At 54.3% G+C, this 25,691-nt stretch overlaps 1 protein-coding gene across 2 annotated transcripts in view; it reads right to left on the bottom strand.

Annotated features, from left to right (window-relative positions):
- MAP2K3 (mitogen-activated protein kinase kinase 3) overlaps positions 1 to 24,493 on the bottom strand; it is a 30,617-nt gene extending 6,124 nt beyond the window's left edge. Inside the window, exons 1-9 of one of the 2 annotated variants that reach the window (XM_063171694.1) lie at positions 24,422 to 24,493; positions 7,175 to 7,207; positions 6,725 to 6,794; positions 4,942 to 4,990; positions 2,541 to 2,654; positions 1,758 to 1,877; positions 1,483 to 1,599; positions 1,298 to 1,349; positions 386 to 513 (exon numbers count right to left, since the gene is read on the bottom strand). In XM_063171694.1, coding sequence (XP_063027764.1) covers positions 386 to 513; positions 1,298 to 1,349; positions 1,483 to 1,599; positions 1,758 to 1,877; positions 2,541 to 2,654; positions 4,942 to 4,990; positions 6,725 to 6,794; positions 7,175 to 7,207; positions 24,422 to 24,437 — 699 coding nt within the window. In that variant the 5' untranslated portion in view covers positions 24,438 to 24,493. Of the gene's footprint in view, positions 1 to 385; positions 514 to 1,297; positions 1,350 to 1,482; positions 1,600 to 1,757; positions 1,878 to 2,540; positions 2,655 to 4,941; positions 4,991 to 6,724; positions 6,795 to 7,174; positions 7,208 to 11,655; positions 11,977 to 24,421 lie in introns of those variants that run through there. The other variant, XM_063171693.1, reaches the window with a different exon arrangement.
- Between the last annotated feature and the right edge of the window lie 1,198 nt (positions 24,494 to 25,691).

The following is a 25,691-nucleotide window of genomic DNA, read 5'->3' as shown; positions in this document are numbered from 1 at the left end:
CATCTTGCTCCACACAACTCTGCCTCTTTGCAGGGAAGTGGGACTTGCATGATCCCTCCCTCAGGAGCACACGCTTCCCACATGGATGCCACAGATGGCAAAGGGAAATTCAGACTGACTTGAGGATGAAACTAAACAATCCTGCCAAGAAAAGCCTCAGCACTTTCTATCCAACAAGGAGCAGCACCACAACCAGTTCTGTGTCCTTCTGCAGGTGGAAGGGGCAGAGGGAGAGTCACTGTGGGATTAACACAGAGCTGGGCTTACAGGGAGGCTCTGCTGAGTCAGGGAGAGCAGAGCACTCCTGAGTGGCTTTTATCTCAGGCTGGAGGTGGAACAGACTCATTCCTGAGCAGGGCTGAGGCTGCACAGGGGTTGCACTTACAGCCATGTAGGGTTTGCAGCCAGCATCCATGGTCTTGGCTACAGAGTCCACCAAGTAACCACTGATCCCAAAGTCACACATCTTCACGTGCCCTTCCTTGTTGATCAGCACGTTGGAAGGTTTCACGTCTAAGAGGAAATGCAAGAGGGAAAATTTGGGTGTTTGCAGCGGTATTGAAGAGTCTGAGACAAAAATGGCAATTCCCTGAAGGCCTGGGAGGGACCAGGCAGGTCCCAACACAGGGGAAGGGGGACAAAGCCCCACCAGTCTTATTGCAATAAAAGTTATTCACAGGACAACCACGTCCTTAGGGAAAACAAGTCCCCTCTCCAACCAGGCCGGTCAAAAAGTTGAATTAAAATGTTGAGGAGTTTTTCCCCAGCTCTTTAGGAGAGATTTATGTGCCCAGCACAGCCTTAAAAGCACAGCTCTGCCAAATCTTCAGGAGAGTTTGTCTCGTGCACATCCTGATCTGTCCACAGCTACACAAGGGACCTCACCAGGGTGGAGAGCAAGACCTGGGTGTTACAATTCCCATCTGGGATTTTGTAAGGTCTCCTCCAGCCCTCACTTTGCTAAAACTACCCAGCCAGGAGGATTTGGGGATTTTACCTCCAAGAGCTGCCTTGAAGGCATTTCTGTACTCCAAGAGGGACAGAGATGCTCATAAAAAATACAGGTGGTGAGGAATTCTGTTGTTACATCCAACCCTTCATCTGGAAAGGAGGAAGATAATTACACCCTGCAGAAAGGGAAGCATCTCAGGAACAAGCATCTAGATCTGTCCACCACAGTCCTGAGCACCAGCAGATTCCACTTTAGGCATCCCACAGGGACATAGCACACCTGGAAAGGTGCCCTCCCCTAGCCTGGATCTCCAGCCACACTCCACTAACCCCATCCAGCACTTACCTCTGTGGATTACAGACAGTTTACTGTGCAGGTGCTCTAGAGCTCGTACAATCTGGGGATAAAAGAGTGGAAAAAGAGTGACCCATCAGTCACAGGCAGCAGCAGCCTCTCACTGCAAACACACCACAGCCCCCAGCAGGCTCAGGGGATGCATAAACCCATCTAAGGACCCAAGAGCCACTCACAGACACAGCCATTTTCCCCAAAATGTCTTCAGGGATGGTTTTCTTCTTCTCCAGTACTTTCTTGTAGAATTTATCTAGGGAAGTGTCCATGAGCTCCATGCAGATCCACACGTCACCCTGTGGATGGAGAGAAAGCAGCTGAGAGGGAATTCCCTGGAAACCCAGGGGAGATTAAGGGCTGGAGATAAACACAGAGGGGTGTTTTGGGGACAGTTTGGTGCCTCCAGTGCAATCCCAGAGCCCCAGGTGGCCCCAGGCACTCAGCAGGTCAGTACCTCACGGAACAGGGCTCCATAGAAGGTGACTGTGTAGAAGCAGTCCACTGTCCTCATGGAGATGTCCAGGTCCATCAGCAACCTCTTCTGCTCCTGAGTGTTCACAGTGGCTCGAATCCTCTGAGACAAACATGAAACAACAAGAGTTTGGTGTAGGGGGGGTAACCAGATATCAGATATTCAAACAGTAGAAGATATTAGTAGATATTCAAACATTTGTTTTGGGTTGGCTAACTGGCCAACCTGCATGGTTAAAAGCAAGCAAAGCAAAAAGGCATGACTATAACTTTTGATTGAGCTCCTTGAATCCCCTAGCCTGACTCAGGACCTGCAGTCCTGGGGCCAGGGTGTTTTATCCTTCTTTTGCAGCCAGCAGCACCCAGGAGGAGACGCCCAAATTGCCTCTGCCAGACAGAACCCCAACGAATGCCAAACCCTGGCACGCTCTGCAGAGGGTGCAGGGCCAGGCCAGCAGCCTGGACAGGCACTCTGCCATGCCAGCCTTGCACTGCAGGCACCAATCCTGGATTCCCAGGCCTGTTATCAACCCCAGTGTGCCCAGCCAGTATCAGCACAGACCCTGCACGGGCCAAACCACACCAGGAACACCAGAGCCTGCCAAAGCCAGATAAACCCACCCTCGTCTTGCCACAACCAGCAGAGCTTGGCAGTTCCTCTGCTCCCTTGGGGCTGTATCTCATGATCCTCACTCCAGCCAGGTGTCCCAGCCCAGCCAGGTGTCCCAGCCCAGCCAGGTGTCCCAGCCCAGCCAGGTGTGCTCACCTTCACGGCCATGATGGTGCCGCTCTGCGCGTGCCGCACTTTCTCCACCACGCCGTAGGCCCCACGGCCCAGCTCTGAAATGCTCACCAGGTCATCAGCTTCCACCTCGAAGTTCTTTGGGGAGAGAGGACAAAATGGCATCAGGGACAAGCAGGTTTATCAGCAAGGAGATCAGCAACACTGTCAGCTCGCTGGTGCAGAGCGTTTTGAGCAACGGACGACTCCAGAGGCACCATGATGGGGGTATTTTTGGCTCTGTTGAATCACAGCCCAAACCCTCTCACCCCACACTCACCAGGGTTCATTTAATTCCCCCTCTGCAGCTGGAGATCAGGACTTTCATCCTTTAAGCCCAGGGAATGTTGCCACTAAAAGGGCACCAAAGGTTGGTGCCTCTCTGCCTGTGGGGATTACCCACCAAGGGTATTTCTGCAGTTGCTGAACTATCTGCAGGATTTTAACAGCTCCTGTGCCAACATGGGCCTCCAGCAGTCAGGAGCCTCCACCAAGCTCCAAACCCCTGTGTGCAGGCAGGGATCCCTCACATCTCCTCACATCCCTAAAATCATCAGTCACAAAAACCTCTCTGTATGTCTAACAACACCTCTCTTAGATGAGATGCACACAGCAACTGCATTTCTAAGTGAGTTCAACAGGTTTTACCCACTTTCAGTACCTTCTCCTACCACCAAAAAGCTGCCAGCAAGCTAAAACCTGAGTTAACACCAAGAAAACAACTACCTGAGCTGTGAAAAAGCCATGGCCAGTGCTCACCCTGACACTGCAGGGAGCCAGCGAGCTCCTGCACCAGCCACAAACAAGTTTCCCTAAAGCCACGTTCCCCTGTAATTGCTGCCTCTGCTGGGCAGGGCACCAGCCCAGTGACACACAGGCTATTTTTGGATGCTGCATTCATGGCTCCTAATAAGTCACAGCCTCCTTCCAGCCAGCCTTTATCCAGCCTCCAGCTCTCCTCCGGTCTCAGGGAACGAAAATAATACCAGGATGCCAAAGTGCCCCAGTGGCCACAAAGGCAGCGAGGGTGGGAAAGGAGCTCGGCACAGCTCCGGATACGGAGCTACGCCCTGAGCAGGGAGAGAGGAAACGGCCTCGGGCTGGGACATGTGGCTGCCAGACCCTGGCCAGCCCCGGCCCCTCAGCACTGTCCCCTCAGCACAGGCAGCAGCCAGCGGGTCTGCCCGACCTTCCTGCCAGCCCTGGCTGCAGCCAGATGTGGCTGTGGACGGCAGCCAGATGTGGCGGGCAGGGAGGGCTGAGCTCAGCCTGAGCTGTGCCCTGCCCAGCACAGGAAGGTTCTGGCCCTTTCCTGGGCAGGACGTGGATCCTGAACTGAGGAGAGCAGGGGCAGCAGGCAGAGGAGCAGTGCGGGGGCCTCCAGGAAGGATCTGGTGGTGCTTTTTGCACACGTGTTGTGCAGTTGTTCCTGCTTATTGTGTTTTTCCTTTCCTGGCATTTGCCCCGAGGCTCCCAGCACGCTCCAGGAACCAGTGCTGCCCTGCCCAGCAACAAGAGGTGATGGATGCAGCCAAGGAGCCCTCCCAGGACAATGGGATGCATGGCATGGCCTGTGCACATCCCAGGGACCCGAGGTCACCACCCACCTCTGCTCCTGAAGCTCCACTCCTGCCCAAGTCCTCTTTCCCACCATGTCACTCCAAAATACCTGGACCAGACCCTTCCTGCAAACACTGGAGCAGGCAGGGAAGTGACTCTGGAGAGTTTTCCCTAGGCTGCAGCACTGTCCCCTTGCACACACAGTGCCCAGGCTGTCACAGAGAGCATCTCTCCCAGAGCTCCAGCTACACACAACACCAGAAAACATCACAGGCAGCAGGATTGCTCCCTGGACCCAGCCAAAGCTTCCTCTCCTCAACCCTAATCCTTGCACTGAGGCCAAGGGACCCAGATCCCATCAGCCAAGCCAGCTCCCAGCCTGGAAGAGTCTGGATATAGGGCTGATCCAATGCAGGGTATTTTTAGCTCGTTTGCAAACAGCTTCTGCAGCCCCAAGAGAGCCCATAACAAGAGAATGAAATAAAAGAGGGACAGTGGCTATTTCCAGCAGTGCTTTTCATCAGGTCACCAGGAAAGACTTTGGAGAACCAGAGAGAAAACTTTGTGCCCAGCTTCTCCTGGGCCTCAAGCAGCAACACAAGCAGGATAAAGGGACTTTGTTTGGGGCACTCTGAGAGCTTGGTGAGGCCACCCTCATTTTGGACAGAGGGGCTGGATCATCCTAGAATGGTTTAGATTGAGAATTGTAGCCCATGAGGCTGCAATCCTGATCTGACAGGTTGCAATGCACAATCCACAAAGCTCCCCATGCCCAGGGAAAACCAAACTGGAAGGAAGCAAAAAAAGAAACCCCATTGACACGTACTTTATCTCCAATGGTAATGAAGGCCCTGGAGTCCAAGTTCCTCGGGGGCCTGCAAGAAATGAGACAGAGTCAGGAGAAAGCCCAGCTTCATTCACCCTCTTGGCCAGGTTTCACATTCCTTTGAGCACTTTCAGCTGCTGCTTTCCCCCCTGTGCCTCACTGTAGGTTCCAACCAGCCCCCTCCAAACACCCACAAATGCTTTAAATGGTGCCAGTAACGCCTCAGCCCACACCCACAGGGCACAGTGAGAACCCCAGGGAATCAGCCAGGTGAGACATGCACCAAACCACCAGGCTGTGAAACCATTCCTGCTCCTGGGAGAGGAGCCCGAGGAGCTGAGATGAGACGTTTCTGTGGCAGAGCAGCTCGGCTGTCGTGTTTTGACAGGCAGGTGTTGTAGCAGCACAGCCACGTAGCCCGAAACGCACGCGAGGGAACAACAGGTAATTCCTCCCCTGTGAGTCATTTGTGTACACTCTGCTGCCTGTTCCAGGCAGCCAGAGCAGGCAGCACTTTGGTGTCACCTTTTGCACAACACCAGGCAGGTGAAAGTTGTGCTTTATGGCTTTTTTTTTCCCTTATTGCTGCCCACTTCCCATTCTGGGCAGCACGGTGCTTTTAGAGCCACCACGAGAGTGCTCTGCCCCTTGCGCCTCACTGCTGGGCTCTCCCCATCCCCTGGGAGCTCCTGAAGAGCAGAGATTGCCCAACTGGTTTAGTCTCAATTCCCATCAGAGCAGCCTCCAGCCTCAAGGAAGTACTTTGGGCTCTGAGCAAAAGCCTTGCACTGTGCAAATATTTGCACTGCAGCTTGAAAAGCAGGGAGAGAAGGAGCAGGGGGCAGCTTGCACCGGCCTCTGGGCATGCAAAGCCCTGCAGACTCCAGCATGAGGCCTTCTCCAGGGGAAACTCAAACCTGGCAGGAGCAGAGGCAGATGTGCCCGTGGGCGAAGGAGGTGGCTGTCACAGGCAGGGCAGGGCAGGGCTGTGTGAGCTCCCCTGCCTCCCCCTTTCTACCTGGGGTTTGCAGCAGTGATATTTCCCTTTTGGGGCCTTCACTGCTCTCCTGGAGTTCTCTAGAAGAGGTTTCTGGGGCAAACAAGGCTCGGCAGTGGTGATGCAGCCCAAAGTGTTTTGGAAGAGCACCATGGAAGTGGAATTTTAGCAGCCTGCTCTTTGTCAAACCAAGCACTGCTACCCTGGGCTCTCCCCCACGGCATAACAAGCATCAGCAGCTCAAAGCAAACAGGGCAGGGAGAAATTCCAGCGCCCTGAGATACTGCTGGGCACTGGCCCCAAACAGCACAACAGTGCAAGATGTCTGTGTCCTCCTTTTAGCAGGGTAAGGAGCTGCAAACAACTCAAACTAAACCTGATACTCAGGTCGTGTAAAACACACCCCAACTTTGTGCCTCTGGTTTCTGTTGCGGTCCAGCTACCACCACTTCTCTTCCCCTGCATTAAAATTCTTCCCTCAGGCAGATTCCCTCTCTCTACCACATCTTTGCCCTTTGGCACTGGCACAGCCAAGGCAGAAAGACTGGGGAGAGCTCCCCAGAGGATCCTGAGTCTTTGCCTTTGGGACATTTCCTATCAAACAGGCACCTCCCAGAGCCACACACGCTGTGCACATGTCTGCACACACGTGTGAGATTCCTCCTCATCATCCTGCTTCACAGAAAATAACAACTGTGCTGATTTTGGGAACCCTTCACAGGCCATTCCCTGTGGGGAAGTGCCAAATGCAGCTCTGGAGAAGCTCCAAGCAGCAGAGATCCTTACGTGGTGTTGGCCACGGGTGGTTTGATGGGGACACATGTTATCCTCAGGTCCCGTTTCTTCTTGCCTTTCACTGCAAGAGAAGATGCACAAGTGAGGTGAGCAAATGGATTTTTGTTTCTTTTCCTTCGAGCACCCTTTTCCCAGCAGCCACTAGGCAGGAATGCACGGCTTGGACCCCTCACCATGGTCAGCAAAATGCCAAGAAGGTCACAGTGACCACCTGCCCAAAATTTCAGGCAAAAGCCAGAGCACAGGAGGGTCTCAATGACACTGTTGAGCATTGCTCTGTAGAAATAGCCAAGGGTGCACTAAGAGACCATTTTCCAGGTCTTGCAGCCAAGCACTGTACCCCAGAAGTGCTCTTTATCCTCCATGGCCATTAACAGTCCCCTCTCTCTGGGATTTAAACCCTTTCTGGGGTGAAAGCTGCAATTTCTGCTGGGCACTTACCTGGTTTGTGTGGCTCCAAGGATCCTTTGGAATCTGAAAGAGAAAAACGAGACAGCAGCTCAGCCTCCATGCTGCAGCCAAAGCAGAGAGCAGCCCTGTGCCCCTCGTGGCTCATGGACCAGCAGAGCTCCAGGAGGGGGAGGCAGCTGGGCTTTGGGAGCACAGCCAGGCCTGGCCCCATCCCCGTTTCTCCAGCCACAAGAGGTCCCCACGCCATTAGTGATGCGCAGGGCTCCCAAAAAACATTCCCAGTCAGAGGGCCCCAGCCCCAGCCTGGCCCTCCTGGGAAGAGGCAGAGCTGGATCTGCCATGGAGAGCAATGACCACGAGACATCCAGCAAAAATCCAACAAAAGCACTCCAAAATCCAGCAAAAGGATGGAGTTGGTCCCAGCAGGAGAGGGGACACCCCATCCATAACAAATGGAAAATAGGGAAAAACCAGACATGAGCTCACTGTCAGCCAGCAGTGAACCCCTCACAAATCTGGGGCTGAGGCACCAGGACAAGGCACCAGGAGTGACTGGCAAGAGGATGCTCATGTCCCCCTCCTTTAACCAGCCCTGAGATAACAACACCCACTGCTGCAGAGGGAAACAGGGCTCAGGCAGGGCCAGAAACCTGCAGGTGAAAATTCCATCCCTGGGAAAACAAACTGACCCCAAGGGGCTGAAAGTTCAGCAGCTGAGAGCATGGAGGGCCTGATCCCCCCAGGAGAGACAAGGGGGCAGCTGCACTGTGCAGCCAAAGCTGCTATGGCTGCACAGAGCTGGAGGATCCATTGCAGAGCAGGAATACCAAGGTGTGCTCCAGGCTCAGCGTGGCCTTGGACAGCCTTCCAGAGCAGCTCCCACCTGCCTGGCTGCTGGGAGCAGGCGTGTGGACAAAGTCCAGCACTCCAAAGGCTGCCAGGGAAGGGAGGGGAGAGCGAGGAGCTGCAATTTCAGCAGGAGACAGCACCATGCAGCAGCTCCTGCAGCTGCAGCAGGACACAGGGGAGACACATGGCCAGCATGTCCCCAGCTCTGACAGCCCCCAGCCCTGTGCCCTGCCAGCTCCAGGACAAAACATGTGCCTGGAACTCATTTCTCCTGCCCTGACCTTCCCCAAATGCAAACCTCACTGAGGTTGTGGGTCTGCAGCACGCTGCAAATGTCCCACCTGCAGGACCAGCAGCATCCCTCCCTGCTGAGGGAATCAGCAGATCAGCCCACACCCCCACCTTATCTGCCACTTTTCCTGCATCAGAGCTGAGCCAAAGGCTCCAAGACCAGCACAGTTTCCATGATGTGAACCTCCAGCTCAGTGAAAGCAGCACAGGAGCCACTCCACCCCAAACCCATCCCGCTGGGATGGAAACCACCTGACCGTGTCAGAGCAGTCACAAGTTCTAATTTGTGAGCCTGCAGAGTTTCCCTTCCCCACTGCCCACCCAGCAGGGCTGGAAGGGGCACTATGAATAGCCCCACACACCCACGGATGGCACTTGGCAAAACACCCAGTGGAGCAACGACGGCAGCAAACACAGAACGGAGCCAGAGGAACGATCCTGTCCGTGGGCTCAGCAGTGCCTCCCTTCCCACTCCCAGCCTCCTGCTACTCAGTGTGGGAGAGCAAGAACAGAATCTAGAAACTGGGGTCCCCTGAGTCCCTCTGCAAGCTGGGGAGTTGCTGTGGGCACTCAGGGGATGGATTTTGCCCCGTGCTGAGCGTTTCATCCCCAGGACCTGCTCCAAAACTCAGTTTGGTCTCTGCTCCACACACAGCCCCCCTCCTCAAGCAGTTACCAGCCAGACCTGTACACGAAGCCCTGAAATCCCCCCGTGCTGGCTGGGATCCTGCTCCATCTGTTTGCTCTCCCTCTCCCCAATTGCCATAGTAACCCCGCGGAGCAGGCACAAAGCACCTTCTGTGCCACCAGCAGCTCCCCTGGCACCGTGGCCGTGACTCACAGGGTCCACAGGCACCCAAGCCAGCCTCTGCAGGGTGGCCTGAGCCCTTCCTCAGCCCTTCTGGGGTTGGAGGGAGCTGGGAGCACCCAGGGTGGGGTTGGGAATCACAGGGTGCCTTGTCCAGCAGAGCCCAAGCTTGCAGGCAGGGTTTGCAGCATGGGATACCAGGGCAGCAAGGGACACAGAGATTCCCTGTTCCAAACCCCCAGCTCTGTACAGGAGAGTCTTTTTGATGTGCCCTGGCCATGAACTCTGCTGTCACAGGCACCCTGTACTCCCAAACTTCCACCCTTGACTTCCCAGAGGTGGAACCAGCAACCATCCCTTTCCCAGCCTGTCCTGCTTAGCCCCAAAAGGCATTTCCTAGCTCCAACGTGAAAAAGCAATGATTAAAGCAGAGGTATTACACCACCACTCCCAGACTCTGCCACCTGTGAAGGGCAGAAAACCCAGCTCGGCCCATGGCTGCAGGAATAAAATCCCCCAGGATGCTGCCCTGCAGCCAGGAAGCTGAGGCAGAGGTTGGATTTGTTTGTTACAGCTCTCCTAAAATTTGACATGAGATTTCCAGCTCCCAAAGGCTGGCCTGAGCTACTCCTTGCTGCAAGCTTCTCCCACTGCTTGTGCCTCTCCCCGGGGAGAGCCCATGCCCCGTTCAGGGTGAATGAGAATGCAGGAAAAACCAGGGAAGGGAATAAAAAAAGGCCAAAAAGAGAGAAGCAGCAAGGCAGTGGGATGGGCATGACATGACCCTGCAACTCAAGCCCTTCAGCCCCCGCAGGCAGCTGCTGTCAGCTCCTTCCCACTGGAGAGTCCCTGGCACTGCCTCTCCTACCCCTGACAATCCCTCAGCACAATCCCTCCCAAGAGGGTCCCTGCAGGAGGAATGGCCAGAATGTGCACAACTGCTTCTGTCACCTGAAAATCCTGGAAATGCTCCAGTCTCCCAGGGCACTGGGCTCTTGCAAGAGGGGTCTGCAAGCATAAATTCCCCTCAAGAGATCCCTCTGCAAAGGCCAAAAGGCAGCAGCAGGACAAGGCGATTTGGGGACATGTCCTGGTTATCCCTGCCAGCCCCGAGCCCACCTTGTGGCAGGGCACCATTCTGGGCACAGGAAAGGGCTGCCAGCCACAGACACACACACAGCACCGTGCCCTGCACCCAGGCAGGGGAAAATTAGCTGACAGAAGTTCCTGGTGCGGATGAAATTGCAACCCACGTGATGCTGCAGGCACGTAACTGCATCCTTTATGCTAAGAAAGGAACCATTTCCTCCTAAAGAGAAAAAAAAAAAAAAAAAAAAAAGCCCAAAGAGATTCTTTCTCATGCTATAACCACCACCAGTTAAGAACCACCAGACATTTCCTGGAACTGCCTAATTCAACACCGGAATCCTCATTTTTGCCACCACCAACTTCAGCCCTACTGAGCTGCACCTCTCCACGGGAGGTTTTTCCTTCCCACTCTGCTGGCGTGGGCGGAGAGAAATGAACAGGACAATCTAAAGAACTGCAAATAAAACTATTTGCCTGAGTCGACCTTTGAAATTAAACCTCACCACTGCCTCTCCAGGGCTCTGGTTGTAGCCCCAGGTGAAGTCCTGGGCACGGGAGGCTGCTCTGAGAGCTGTGCTGCTTTGTTAGTGCTGGGGGAAATGTTTTGGATGCATCTCAGTTCTCCTCGATCCAAGGAGGAGAGTCAGATGCCATGGATAGGGCAGAAGGCTGGAGGGTGGATCCCAGCCTTGATGCAAATAAAGAGCTGGAACAAAAAAGCATGAAGGAAAAAAAAAAAAAAAGAAGAAAAGAAAGGAAATAAATTGGAGGCAGGGTGCAGAGCAGAGAGGGGAATTTGGGTGCTTGGTCATGAGAGCCAGCTCCTCACAGGCACGCTTTGTGCTGTTTTCCACTGTTGGGAGTGGAACAAGCTATCCATGGAAGTGGAAAAAGGGCTCTCAACCTGCTGAGGGCCATCACTCATCAGCCGCCGAGGTCCCGCTGCCGAGGGGCTCCCGCGGGTCAGCGCGCTCCGCACTTCTGCAAACCCGCCGGCGAGCAGCAGGGAAGAACCACGCTGCACAAAAAGCCCCTTGCAGCCCCAAACCAGCCTCTCAGCCTGTGCTGAATCACAGCTGCTGACTGCTGGGGCCGTGGGCACCCACCTTGCCCGTGCAACAGGCAGGGGACAGCCACCAAGAGCTGCTGGAAAACCCTGAGTCCCAGGAATGCAATTCAACCCCAGAGCCAGAAGCCAGATTCACCCTCTGCATAGTTTCCTTCAGACATGCTGGATTTGATTTTTTTTTTCTTTTTTTAGACAATTAAGACGCCAGAGTTTTAACCGCACGAAACATGCAACTTTTCCAGCGCTTTAAAAATAGATCCCCAGCTGCAAAGAGAGACCCCCTGCCCAAGCCAGGAGAAACAAAACCGCGTGGATTGACCCCAGAAAAGTTACACAGCCCCTTTTAGCAGCAAAACCAGCCCTTTGCTCTCCCCCACCACGTGTTTTGGAAATTGCAACATCTACCTTGCTTCTTGTCCATGGTTTCCCAGAAATGAAGAGCAGCGCCTGCACGCCTGGCACAAGAGAGGGATGGGGGCGGACTGGAGGAGGGAGGGGAAAAAATTCCCGCAGGATCCAGCGCACGGCACTTCTTGCAAGCACCGCTGATTCCTTTCAGTGGGAATGCATGGCCCCAAGCACCCGCTGGCTTCACAGAGCCCTGTGTCCCCAAATCCCGGGGGTCCCCGAGGCTGGGAGCAGCAGCCAAGGCAAGCTGGGGGGATTGGGGAAGGTAGAGCCGCGTTCGCTCATCGGCAGCTGCCGAGGTTGGCCGGACTCGGCTCCGATTACCCTTGAAAGCTCAACAGTTGTAAAAACTGCAGCAGAGAAATAGCAGGTGACGTCAACAGGAAACTGGTGGGGAGCCAAACTCCAGCTCCGGGAGCTGCCGAAGCGCTGGACTGCTAAAGTGCATCCCGGCGGGACACGCTCTCTTCCCACAAACTCAACCATTCCGAGCCAGCCTGCAGGCCCAGGCGTCCCACCGGAGTGACCCTTGCTCCAGAACAGCCCTGGCACCAAGCAGCAGAGCCCAGGCTCGATGGTTGGGGCACCAAAGGGGTGCTGGGATGGAAAGAGGTCACGTTTCGTTGTGCTGCAGGTGACACGGTAATTGCTCTGCCACTAACAACTATTACCACAACAAATAGGAGAAATATTGTTCCATGACAATGCCAGCTCGGAGCTCGGCAGCTATTCCAGGGTGACAGCCGAGACGGCATCTCTGGTAGCAAAATATAAATTGCTGCATGCACTTGGCTGGGAAATAGCAAGGGAGAGTGGGAAAATAAAAGCATTCATTTCTCTGCAAGCACGTGCAAGAGAAGCCACGGCCAAGAATTGCTGCTCTTCCCCTTTCCCTCAAAGCCACTCCAGCAGAAGCCAAAGCTGATGTTCCTGATCAAAGCCAGGCTCAGCTCTGACAGGCTGCAGTTTTGTTTTCGATTTCCCTGTCAGCCTGGAGGGGAGATACTGTACCAGATTCTTTACCTTAAACTAATTATAGAAAATCTACCAGTGCTTTGCTGCTGAGCTCTCTCCCAACTCCAGGCTGTGCCTGGACCAGGCACATTTGCAGGCTGAAAAGTCAGAGGTCAAGGTAAACGCACATACCAACATAATGAGTGGCTCTAATTTTAAATAGTGTTTATGTAAGCCCCAGAAGGACTGCGGAAGGTATTTTCTCAGGCTCATTTCCACTCCCAGGGTATAGTTTCAGGCACAGATCATCAGCGCATAAAGGATGCTGACGCAGGAGCTGCTCTTGCAGATGGCACTGAGAGCCACCAGCACCCGTCCCCAGCGCTCCTGGGGAGAGCAGTGCTCTCAGATGCTGCCCTCCCATCACTCACTCCATTAACAGCTAATTCCCTCTCAGCCAGACACACAGACACTCCAAGGATCTTCACAGACACCCACAGAGTCAGAGCTGCTCTGGAGCAGAAAGTCCCTAACCCAGCAGGTGGGATGGGAAAGAAGATTTCCTTTGAATTTGTCCCGTTGGGTTTCAGCGCCCGAGGACCAGGGGTGGTGTAAAGCTGAGCTTCCTGACATCTCAAAAGCATCTTAAAAAGTAAACAAACAAGGGGGGGGGGAAAAAGGGAAAAAATAAAAACAAACCCAACCATCCTTTCAAGTCTCACTGCTGGGAACTCTTTCAAAGGTTTGCTGGTGCAGTTGGAATAACCAGGCGTGCACCATTTGCCAGAAATTATCCAGTTCTTTATAGGGCACAGGTAATCCCAGGGGAACAAAAAGCATCAGGTGGTGTTAACAAAGCCTGCCCATGAGGGATGTCACCCCAAAACAGGTGAGGGATGCTGGGAGAGCAAACCCTGGGAAGAATTCAGGTACTTGCACAGGGCAGAGCCAGGGACAAGGATGGCTCCCATCCCTCCCAGCAGCCTCCTGCCAGGGGGCTGGCTTGAATAAGGGGAAGAGCACACCCACAAAAACAGCAATGAGCTCAAACAGTGCCCTGCCAACGCTGGGCCCCTCTCCCCACCCTTCCCCTGTGGACACACAGCCCCTCCCGAGGCCACTGCAGTTAAGGCTGGGTCACCATCACAGCCAGGGAGTGGAGAAGGGGACGAGCTGCTTTACCATGAGCAGCAGAAGTGTCCCATTTGGGGCTGGAAAGGAGCTTTTTATAGGTGTGTATGGGATAGACCACAAAATTAATTCACCTGTCCCCTAAGTAGAGCTGCTGTCTAACCATGGGCACAGCCTGATTTTCATGGAATACTTCATTCCCTCTGCTCAGAGACAAGGCCATGCACCAGCTGGCTGTCCCATCCCAGCACACACTGCCTGATGAGCCCACATCTCCCAGGAATGGCAGCAGCTTCCCTGGTCAAGGCTGCAGTGCAGGCACTGCCCCAGTCTGGGATGTGCTCACTGTTCCACACATGCCATGGGAACGCCTCACATGCCCCACTATGCACAGGACACACAGGCTGGAAACTCCGCTTGAAAACAGAGCCTTTGAACTGAATCCAGGTGGAAAGGGAATGGTGCTATCCTCTCATCCCCTTGGATGGGAAAGGAGACAGCCCATGGCTGGGGACAATCAGAGCATGGCAGGATGTCACAGCCACGGTGCCACCAGCTCTAGATGAGACTGAGCAAGGGAGCAGGATGTGACATCCCGGTGTCCAGCGAGGAATTTGGGGATGGGCACCTCAGGCAGAGTGTCTGACAAGCAGAGGCGCTGGCACAGGCACCTCCGGGGCTCAGAGCCACGCCCGGGCTCTGTGCAGCAGCCAGATAACGCCGGGGCAGCCCCGGGAGGATGTCACCGCCCAGCCACATTCCTGAGGTATTTTTAGGTTACCTGCACAACCTCGAGGGCTGGAAAAAACCTTTGATTTTGTCCCCATGTGTCAGCCTGCCCCGTGACAATGGAGCACAAGGGCTCCACTCCCACATGTGACCAGAGGCCGGACTCCCCTCAGGAAGCTGAGAAGCCCCGTCTGGCTGACACTGACATGGTGACATTACAGGACACAACAGGTACGTGGCCAGAGTTGTGGTGCTTTGCACCAGAGCTTGTGCAAAACCCCTGTGCAAAGGTGGGGACGGTCACAGGGGCAACTATTCAGAGCAGGAACTCAGCTGGGGTGCAGGCAGAGCATCCTTTGGGATGGACACTGCCTCCTCTGCATCCTTCATTTCAATTGGATTTCCCTCAAAAAAATGGACACTGCCTCCTTTGCATCCTTCATTTCAACTGGATTTCCCTCAAAAAAATGGACACTGCCTCCTTTGCATCCTTCATTTCAACTGGATTTCCCCCCAAAAAAATCAGTGGCTGAGGCTGCACCTCTTCAATGCTCAGCTTTGTCCTGAGACAAAGATCTGGAAGGAATCCCAGCCCTGATGCCCTGGGATTGTCAGGTGAAGGCAAAGGACACAATGCTTAGAGAAAAGCAAAGAACACACTAAAAAAAAAGCCAGATGCATCATCCATCACCTGTGCCCCTCTCCTTGCCAGCAGGTACCAGCATCACCCCTTCCTTTGATTTCTCACTCCATAGGGTAAGCTATGAAAAAATAAAATCTGTTTGGAATTGATGAGAGTGGCTAGTGACAGTTTCCTGATGGGAGAGAAAACTCAAACTGTCCTTGGAATAGATCAGCCTGACAGGAGGCACAGTGGGAAAGGGAATAGTTTGACTTTGTAATTGGCAGCAGTAACTCAACTCCAGCATCAACAGACACTTTTTCTACCCAAACTGGCATCGTTCAAGTACTTCCAGGTGTCCTTGTAAACTTATCAAGAGAGCAAAATATTCCCCTCTCTGCTTTTTAAAAAAAGGAAAAATTAGGGAAAAAAAAAAAATTTCTACCATCCTCCCTCCCATTTGCTTTGGGCAGGGATAGAGTGATGTCATCTCTGCAAATGATGTAAGAGAGCAGACACCTGCTATGAAAATGGAATTTATGGAGGTGAAAAAAACCCCCTTCACGTTCCCAGCTGCCTGCTCTGGGAGAGAGGCAGAAACAAGAGACTGACCCAGGTGCTTTCCTGGCCCTCACACTTCAGGCAGGACTTTCAAGAGCAGCATCTGCACTGGGGAGCAGCCAAGCAGCTGCTCAGAGGGTTCACAGTGACATTATTCCCCAGCCTGAGCTCCCTCAGAGGAAAACTCCTGACCTCCAGCACTGAGCCAGCACCACATCTCTGAGGTACAGGAGCAGAGAAAATCTTGGATTATTCCCTTTGGAGCAGGGTGCTGCTCCAGCAGCTCACAGAAAGCAGCAGGAGAGTGCTGCAGTACAATTCCCTGCATTTCCTGCTGTCCCACACCAAATTTTTGCTCTTTTTGATACATATTCAGTGCCAATCCTCTTTTCTGCCTCTCTCACCCATCCCTCCTTATGGCCCACACCATGTACCTCCTGCCCTTCCTCCCATCCCTGTTCCTCTCCCCCACAGGACAGACTGCATCCACACTCCCAGAACCAACCCCACATCCAGTTGGTCCATGAGAAATCACCTGTGAACATTTCTCTCCTTTGTTCCACCACACTCCTTGCTGCAAAACTTAAAAATTCCCCCCAGTTAAAGGCTGGAGCACCAGCACACTGCCACCCCACTGCCCAGCATCACCCTGGCTCTTATCAAAGGCTGGACCAGGTCTGTGTGGGGACAACACTTATTTTCTGCTGGATTTGCCCAGTACCCACAGGGCAGCTTTGATTCACGACAAGGAAAAGCTCCCCAGGAAACGTGCCCACAGCTCAGCGGCGCTTTGTCACCACAGCTGCTCCTCTGGGTGGGATTGACCTTCTTTCCCCTCCTTCTGTCACTCTCTCACATCCACCCTATCACACCGCACTTTTTCCAGGGTTCAGGGAAGTGAGAGCTGCAGGTTTTTCCTGGTAAAGGCAGATTAGAGAGCTCTTCCTCTCCATCCCAGGAAGGCAGAGGTCTCCACAGCCGGGCAGGTCCCGGCGCATCCGGCTCACATCCCAGCCCAAGAGCTCGCAGTGACTCAGCCCAGCCCAGCCTGCAGCTGTCTCGGGGCTTCCAAGAACCATTTCCATTTGAGTAAGAGCAAATCAATTTTTAAGAATCCCCTTTCCTCTCAGAAGAGCGAGCCTCACATCCGTGCTCTGGGGAAAGGAGCGGCGCTCTCTCTGCAGGGTGATGTGTGGAGAGGTGTCGCAGACATCTTTGGTGAAAAATCTTTTCTTTAAGATTTTTCCTGCTGAAGCTGAGAAGTTTCAGCAACAAATGTAAACAATTATTATCTGCTGCTGTGGAATGCAACAGGTCCACCTGTGATGGGTCCCTCTTAGATGTTTATAATTAATGGCCAATCAAAACGGAGCTATCTCGGACAGAGTCCGAGAGAGCTGCCTTTTGTTATCATTCTTTTCTATTTTATTCTTAGCTTAGCCTTCTGAGGAAACCTTTCTTTTCTAATTCTTTTTAGTATAGTTGTAATGTAATATATATATATATATCATAAAATAATAAATCAAGCCTTCTGAACATGGAGTCAACATTCTCGTCTCTCCTCTCATCCAAAAACCCCTGTGAACATGGTCACAGAGAGGAGCTGGAAAGAGCTGTGTGAAACATCAAACCTGTCTGAGATCAAGGGAAACACACCCTGCCCTCCTGTCCCTGGGATGCTTACACATGGTTTCCCTCACTGAGCTGAGGCTGTAAAACCCCCTGGGGAAACCCACAGTTACCAAACACAAAACCCTTTGTGGATCCAAAATTAAGGGGAAAACTCTCGCAGGTACCTGGAATGTACATAAAAACATCACACCTACAGGGGAGCTGCTGGAGGAAAAGCTGAGTGGTTTTCAAGTACCTTGGCACGGCACAGCACACACAAGGCTGATAAGAATTAGAAATTCACCCACAATTTCTGCCTGGTTATTTCTGGAGGCAGCTCCTCCAACCCTTCAAGAAACCAGGCAGGGACAGGTGTAATTAATACCTGCAAAAAGCTGCTCTTGGGTAAGAAAGCAGCATCAGCAAAGCACAAGAGGCAGCTCTGCAGATATCCTGGGCTCTGAGGACACCCCCAGCCCTGGCTGGCACCAGCCATCCTCGGGCACCTGATGCCCAAAGCCAAACAATTGCAGGGATCAACCAAAAACCTGAAGGAAACGGGCTGCAGATGCTAACAGGGAGTGAACACAGGGAGCTGTACAGGCAGATCATCACAACACCCACCACATCCCTCTTTTTAGCAGCCTTAAAGCAGTGTGGAGCTGCTTCCAGACTTAAGGAAAACGGGTGCTGCCAAAGAGAGGCAGACAGAGCTTGGCACAGGGGCTGGTCAGGTCCAGGCTGGTCCTCCAGCACATCACCACCCACCAGCACCTTCATCCTTCTTTCTGTATAATTATATCTTTTCTTTTCCTGACCACACAGGGGAGGCAGTCAGCACCAGGATTTGGCACAGGGTGGAGGATTTTAGTTCTGGGACACCAGGGAAGCCTCAGCAGTCAGCTGAGCACTCGTGCACGCACACACAGGTGTCTCACACTGCCCTGCCCCGTGCCAGCAGGGATTTTCTGGGGGTTTTACAAACAGGCACGTGGGGCTGGGCCTGTCACCTACCCCCAAGCACCTTTCAGAGGTGTTTGGAAGATGACAAAGAGCGGCCAAAGCCACGAATCAGCACGAGATCATCTCAGCTTTGGCCGGGGTGCAACTTGGCAGCAGGTCAGGAGAGAAGCCAAGCGGCGCAGAGCAGCAGGGGATTGTGAACTATGCAGAGCAGCTTTCCTCAGAAGCCCTGAGCGTGAGCACATCTGGCCCTCAGCACAGGAGCCACGTCACCTCGAGTGACGAGCTGCAAAGACATCGTGGTGTGTGCAGCACAGCACAGCCCTGCAGCCATGCCCCCAGCGCTCAGGGCTGACTCACAGGGGCCACCCCAAGGGCTGCACACTTTGCTGCTGCATCATCTCCCCCCTCAAGCCTCAGCTTTCCCACTCCCACACCGAGTAAAGCAAGATCTTGGTGCTACAGTGTGATGGTGCTCACAGGGGTTCTTGGATTGGGGAAGAGATGAGGATCTGACTCCGTGTTTCAGAAGGCTTGATTTATTATTTTATGATATATATTACATTAAAACTATACTAAAAGAATAGAATAAAAGGTTTCATCAGAAGGCTAGCTAAGAACAGAATAGCAAAGAATGATAACAAAAGCTTCTGTCTCAGACAAAGAGTCCAAGCCAGCTCACTGTGATTGGCCGTTAATTAGAAACAACTCTATGAGACAGAGAGACAGATCCACCTGTTGCATTCCACAGCAGCAGATAACCATTGTTTACAATTTGTTCCTGAGGCCTCTTAGCTTCTCAGGAGGAAAAAATCCTAAGGAAAGGATTTTTTATAAAAGATGCCTGTGACACTACAGCAGAAAACTCCTCCGTCCCGCAGCGTGTTTGTCCTTCACCAGCTTGGACAGGGAACACTCTCTGTTGTGCTGCAAGAGGGAACATCTGCTCCAGCTGTGCCAAACGCCCTCCAGCCAGCAGGGTCAGTCAGGCTGCTGCCATCTCCAAGCTGCTGTTAACACATCCACAGCAGCCAGCCCAGCGCTGTGCCAGCCATCCCCACGGGACCCCAGCTGGGAGGGAATTCACACACACACACCCCACAAGGCAGTTTCTAACTGGCCTGCAAGCCCAGACAAGCTGACACACCCCAGATAACCCCGTCATCCTCCCCTCAGCCACCCCCAGCCCGTGCACATTACCAGCCCTGCGTGTTTATGATCTGTCACACACATGACTGTCACCTGCCAGGCCCTGCAGGACAGCTGCTTCCCCTCCTGTCCCTCTGTCCTGCTGCTCCCATCCACAGCCATCACCCGTGGATGCTGAGGGAGGATGTGGTTCTAGCAGGGCCCCATCCCAGCTGCAGGGATTTGTGCATTCCTCATGAGAAACCTCCAAGATGTTTAGAAATTAAACACAAGAATTAAAAGCTGCTTTTTACGCTTCCCAAAAGGCGCTACCACAGCAGGAGAGGAGCAGCAGGGACGAACACTGGTGACAAGGATCCCAGGGAGAAAAGGGTCCAAGCCATTCTCAGAGAGCTCCATCAGCAGCTTGGCTAATGCCAGAGCCAAACCACAGCTAAGGTTAGCAGCCTCTGATGGGAAATTACTTGTATTGAGCACTCTGGAGGTTTCTTCCTTTCCAAACCCAGATTTGTCTTTGGTGGTGGTGAGGGGGGAGGAAGGGTGAACGCTCCACAAACAACTTATGGTAAGTGTTGTCTCCTCCTCATCCTGCCTTCTCTTACAAGCTATGCTTTTAGTGGAAATTCATCTTTTTAATTTTTTTCAAAAATAATTTAAATTGAAATGATGAAATTAAGGGTTAGAGCACAGATCAACTCAGCAGTGCCCCTCCCTGGGCACAGAGCAGGCAAGAGGAGGGAGGTTATGGCAGCTCAGTGGGTGCTGGAGGGGCTCCAGCTCATCCTCACTTCACCCCACTGCAGGTCCCCAGCACAAGGCAATGATTTCCTTCCTCCCCTACCCAAATCCTGCCCCTGCCCTTCCCAAATCCTATAACCCACCACATCCCACACAAGCAGCACCTGTGCTCCAGCCTTTTGCTGGGCAGGGAAATGGCTGCAAGAGAAAGGAGCACACAGGGAGCCCTGTCCCAGCTCCAAAAATGGAGCAGACTCAGATCCAGGGCAAACTGAGGCCCACTGGGGCCACAAGGCAGCACTGTGACACCTGAGATCGCTGCAGTTGTGCCCAGTGATTCCAGAGCTCCTCAGGACAACAAACACTGGGACTGCCACAGCACCACTGCAGCATTGCCCCCACACAGATAAGAGGCTGTGAGGAAATGAAAAATCTCCCAGGTGGAAAAAAACAACAGAAACTTCCAGTTTCCATCATTAAAAAAAAAATCCTCCCCGCCCTTTCCCCCACTCCAAATCCCTGACTAACACTTGACCTGTGCTACAGAGGTTTGTCAGCAAGAGGCAGCAGGCAGATCCAGCTCCACATGAACCCACAAGCCGACCTGAGTCACGCCAGCAAAACCCCAAACTTTTTGTTGATCGAAGTAAAATCACCTCCCCGGCCAACACAAGTTCCTCTCCCAGCTCTTTGCCCAGCAAACAGCCAGCCCAGGCTGTGCCTTATTAACCAACACAAGGAAAAAACATCTTCTGCCCAAAAACCCACAGAGCCAGCCCCACATCTGCAGAGGTGTCATTCTGGGGCACAAAATCACCAGTACCAGAAAGCTGCTCCCAATGGGAGCCTCTACAAAGCACAGATGAGTTTCCTCCAGCAACAACAACCTCTGCAAACAAACTCCAGCTCAGCCCTGGACCACGGCTCAGAGTTGGAAAACAAAGGGATCAGCCTGCAGTGAGACTCATTATCCACTAAAAGAAAAGCAGGGAAGCATCCCTCCAGGGAGGGAAATGGATTTCTGAGGCACAGCTAAATATTTATCACATCCAGCATGATATTTTCCAGGCACCCACCGTTGTGGCAGCAGAGGAGGCAGGCAGGAGCAAAGTGCTGTGCTTGCTCCAGGATCGTTACCATTAATTGGATTTGAGCTCCAGGATGCTTCAACTCCAATTAAATAATGGCTCCATGGGATCAGAGCTCCCACATCCCCCAGCACTCACACCAGGCTGGTGGCTGCTCTGCCTGGCCAGGACAGGACAGAGCCAAGGTCCTGCTTCAGCAGGTCACGACCCACACGTGTATTTTTGGCAGAGCTGCCTTTTTTTGGGGATGGCAGCTGGAAGAGTGCGAATGGCAGATGAGACAGTGCTGGATTCACAGACTGAGTTGCATAACAGTGGTGTGCTCCCACGGAGGGCACGGCCAGGGCACGGCAGGGACAAGGCACCACCGCTTATTTACCCACCCAGAATAGATGTGCCACGAGAACAAGCACCAGTTCATCCCCAGGCCCTGGCATTTCTCACTGCTGGCTTTTCCTAGCCTCTGTGGTAAAGCAGCGCTGCCTCCCCAGAGGCACAGCCTGGCTCCAGACAGATCCTGATCCCTCTGCCCAACAGCACCTCTATTCCCAAAGGACAATCTCCTGCTAAGGAAAAAACACTTGAATTACTCAGCCATCGGTGCTGGGTGAGCCAGGACAGGACAAGCAGGTCTTCTCCCTCCAGATCCCACCCATGCACTCACCCTCCCTCCATCCCTGCAGCTGTTTTTCCCAGCAAACTCCAAAATTTTGGGAAACAATTGTTCTCCCACTGGCCCCCTCCTTTTTATTTCCACATGGATTTATTTCCACGTGCAGGGCAGGCAGAAGTTACACCTTGAGGCCCAGGGAAAAGGCAACAGCCTGGTTTTGTATCCCCAGAGTCTCAAACCTTGCATCCTCCACCGTGTTCCTGCACCCACACAAAAGGTGAAAATTCCCTGAGGCTTCAATCCCCTCCTGCTTCAACCTCTGGGATACAACACCCCCCCTGCACAGCATCCATTCCCTGAAAAAGGAGGAACCTTTTGGAAAATCACACCCAGCCACACGCTGCAAGCTGCAGACAGAGGCTGTGTCCCTTGCAAAGCTCTGCAAGGAGGACACAGGGACAGCTCCAGAGCTTTGTTCCCAATTTCCTCCTACAGTGCCACCCAGGCCATGAGACACAGCTCAAGGGAACTCGGGTGACCTGAGGAAACAGGGAGATTTTGCATACGTGAGTAAACATCAGCCTCAACAGCACAAGATAACACAGGAGATGTTCTCCCACATACAAGATCCCGAGAGATAACTTGGATCGAGCAGACAGGAGCAATGGGAAGAGAAAGAAAGAAAGCCAAAGTCCTCCCTAAGCTCCACAAAATCCCCAGAAGGTGTTTATCTCCCAAGCTATGTTTAGTGCAGAGCAAAGCCCCGGCACAGCACCATTCCTATCACCAGTGTCACGGCCAGCCACGTGTCCCAAAAACCTCCCGAGGCAGGAGACAGCCCTGTGACTAAGCCAAAGTGACGGCAGGTGAGTTTTGGAAGGCATCTGTCACAAAAAGAGCCAACCAAGAGCCAAGCAAACAGAGACCCAGCGGCCTCTGTTTACAACCCCGAGCAACACAAACCCAAGGAGAACCAGCAAGGGAAACCTGAGACTGTTCACTGAAATTCCCTGAGGAAAACCAGGGAAATTCAGCTTAAATTCAGGCTGCCTGAAAGAGAGGGAAGCAGCTGCCACGAGCAGCAGGTGCACGCAGCCAGACCTGCGAGCATCCCTGGAAAAACCCCCTGGGAGGCAGGTGCAGGGCAAGGAGAGGCAGGCTGAGAGGAGGCAGATGTGTGCCACACGCTCAGGATCCAGCCTGGTGCTGCTGCTGCTGCTGCTGCCCTGATGGAAGCAAAGGAGCTCAGGTCACTCAGGGACTCAGAGCTCTCAGCACACGTGTGATACCTCCATCACAGGACATGAGCTTAACTGCATGAATGAACCAGTTTATCACAACCAACAGAAACCTGCACACACAGAGCAGCTCCAAACCTCCTCTGAGGACAGCACCGCGCTCCCAGGCGCTCCTCCAGGCATCACCTCTTGCTGCTTCCCCCAAAATCCTCCAGGTTCAGCTTGAGCATCATCTCCCATGGAGAACAAGTGGTCCCTGGGCCAGGCTCACCTCGTCCCTCCATGCACACATCTGCCGGTCCGGCACAGCAGCCCAGGAAAGGTGTGGGCTCAGGTGTCCCAGCCTTTTAAGAAGCCTGGGTGATCCCTTCCAAGGCTGGATGGCTGGAGGCATGTGCTCCTACCTGTGAGTCAGCAGCTCCACTCAGCAGCTCCGAAAATCGCTGCTGATTCACCCCCTGCTTACACAGCAAACAGGAAACTCAGGTCCACATTCCCTCCGGATAAGACATGGAGCGTTTAAAACCGGGGTGGGGGGGGGGGTTGGAAAAGAAAAAAAAGTCACGGGAGGTGCGTTCATCTGCTCACATGGCTCCTGACTTCGAGTTTCCAGAGCATCAGGGAAAAACCCTCGGATTTTATTCCGCTGATTGGAGAGGCGGCAGCCACACAGCCACACTCCGGGCGCTCCCTGCTCTGCCTGGTGTGCGGATGGGGCTCCGGGGAGCACCGGGACACCGGCAGAGCCACTGTCCCCATCCATCCATCCATCCATCCATCCATCCATCCATCCATCCATCCATCCATCCATCCTCCATTCATCCCAGGCCGATACCTGCCGGCCGGTGCTCACCTGCCGATGGGGACACCTGAGTCACGGCCGTGCTCCACAATAGCCCCGGTGACACACGGTCACGTTCTGCGGCCGGGACCGCGGGAAAGCAGCGAGGCAACCCCGGCACACGCCGGCATCAGCTCCCGGCCGTGCCCCAACACCGACACGAGGGGACACGCGGCGACACGGCCCACACCCGGAACCCCAGCCCGGTCCTTCCCACCCGCCTGAGCCACGGCGAGGGCTCCCAGCCCGGGATTCCCGAGGAGTGGAAGCTCAAGGCAGGGAAAACAAAACCCGCCTGTTTTTGTCGCTGTCCCCACGCCAAACGCAGCCTCGCCCCGTCCCCCGCGGCCCCTCCGCGCATCCCCGCTCGCAGCCCCGCGCATCGCGGCTCCGGCCCCAGCGGCGCCGCCGGGCTGCGGAACCAGCGGGGCCCGCGCTGAGGAAGCGGCGAGGAGCCCACGCCCGGCGGGTTGGCACCATCCCCGGCGCCGCGGTTCCCCCCCGGCCCTCCCAGCCCGCTCGTACCTCTGGGCAGGGACATGGCGCTGTGCGAGCCCGGCGGGCCCGGCCCGAGCGGAGCCCGCGAGTCCCGCCCGCCGCGGCCCCGCCGGCAGCCGCCCCGCCGGGCCCGCCCCCGCGCCGCCATTGGCCAGCGCCGCGCGGGGGCGGGGCTAAGGCCCCCGCGCGGAAACGGCTTTGAGGTTCTTGGGCGCGGCTGTGAGGGCGAAGTGAGGCGGGCGGGCGCTGGTGCCCCTCAGGAGAGGCGGCCTCGGTGTCCCCTCGCTGGTGTGGCCCCGCCGCGGAACCCGCGGGGTTGGGGCGCGGAGTATCCCCGTCCTGTGCTGCTCCTCGACCCAGCACCCCAGCTGTCAGCTAAGGAAGGCCAGCTCGCCACATCTCCCGTGGGTCCCGCACGGGTGGCAGCGGTGTGTCCGGCTGGGAAATGGACGGGGAGTCAGAGGAGCGGCTGGAGCTGGGCCAGGGAGGGTCGGGTTGGGTATGAGGGAAAAGTTCTTCCCCCAGAGGGTGTTCGGGCACTGCCCAGGCTCCCCAGGGGATGGGCACAGCTCCAAGGCTGCCACAGCTCCAGCAGGGTTTGGACAAGGCTCCCAGGCAGGCACAGTGTGGGTTTGGGGCCTGGAGTGGGGCTGGGTGACCCCTGTGTGTCCCTCACAGCTCAGGGCACTCCGTGACTCTGTGGTTAATTCCTCTCTGAGTCACTGAGGAATCAATCCCTCCTAAACGTGGCACATCCCGGGATAAGGATGCTCCCACAGCCACCCGAGCTGTGAAGGATGTGAGAGATGCAGTCAAAAAACAAAAAAAAAAAAAGAAGACTCCAAGTGCCACTTTCTGGCTGGAATTCTTAGCGTGGTCCGTAAAGATGCAAAGGAGGGGTTGGAGGGGTGGCAACTGCTGACAGCACCGGTGAGATCACAGCTGCTCTGCCACAGCCAGCCCTCAGCTTTGCAGAGCATTTGGGATAAATTTGAGGGCTGGAAAAACCTCCTGAAAGCCAGGAGGTGGAAGGGAATCACTGCCAGAGGGAAGGAGCTGGAGGGTTGGGATCTGTGGCTGCACGGGTGCCTCAGGCAGAGCTGTGATCCAGCACCAAAGGCACCAGGTCCAGCTGCACACTGAAGGTGGAAGAGTTCAAATGGAAAATAAATTACAGGTTTTTAATGGGGAGAGCAATTACCTTCCCCAGAGACGTCGCAGATTCACCACCTTTCAAGTCTTTCAACACAGACAAGGAGGAGTCTTTCCAAAAAAAAGCCACGGCTCTGCAGCCCAA

The sequence above is a fragment of the Melospiza melodia genome, chromosome 18, assembly GCF_035770615.1.
Source record: "Melospiza melodia melodia isolate bMelMel2 chromosome 18, bMelMel2.pri, whole genome shotgun sequence".
Taxonomy (NCBI): Eukaryota; Metazoa; Chordata; class Aves; order Passeriformes; family Passerellidae; genus Melospiza; species Melospiza melodia.
Note: the sequence above shows the minus strand (reverse complement) of the source record. Positions and strands in the feature narration are given on the sequence as shown.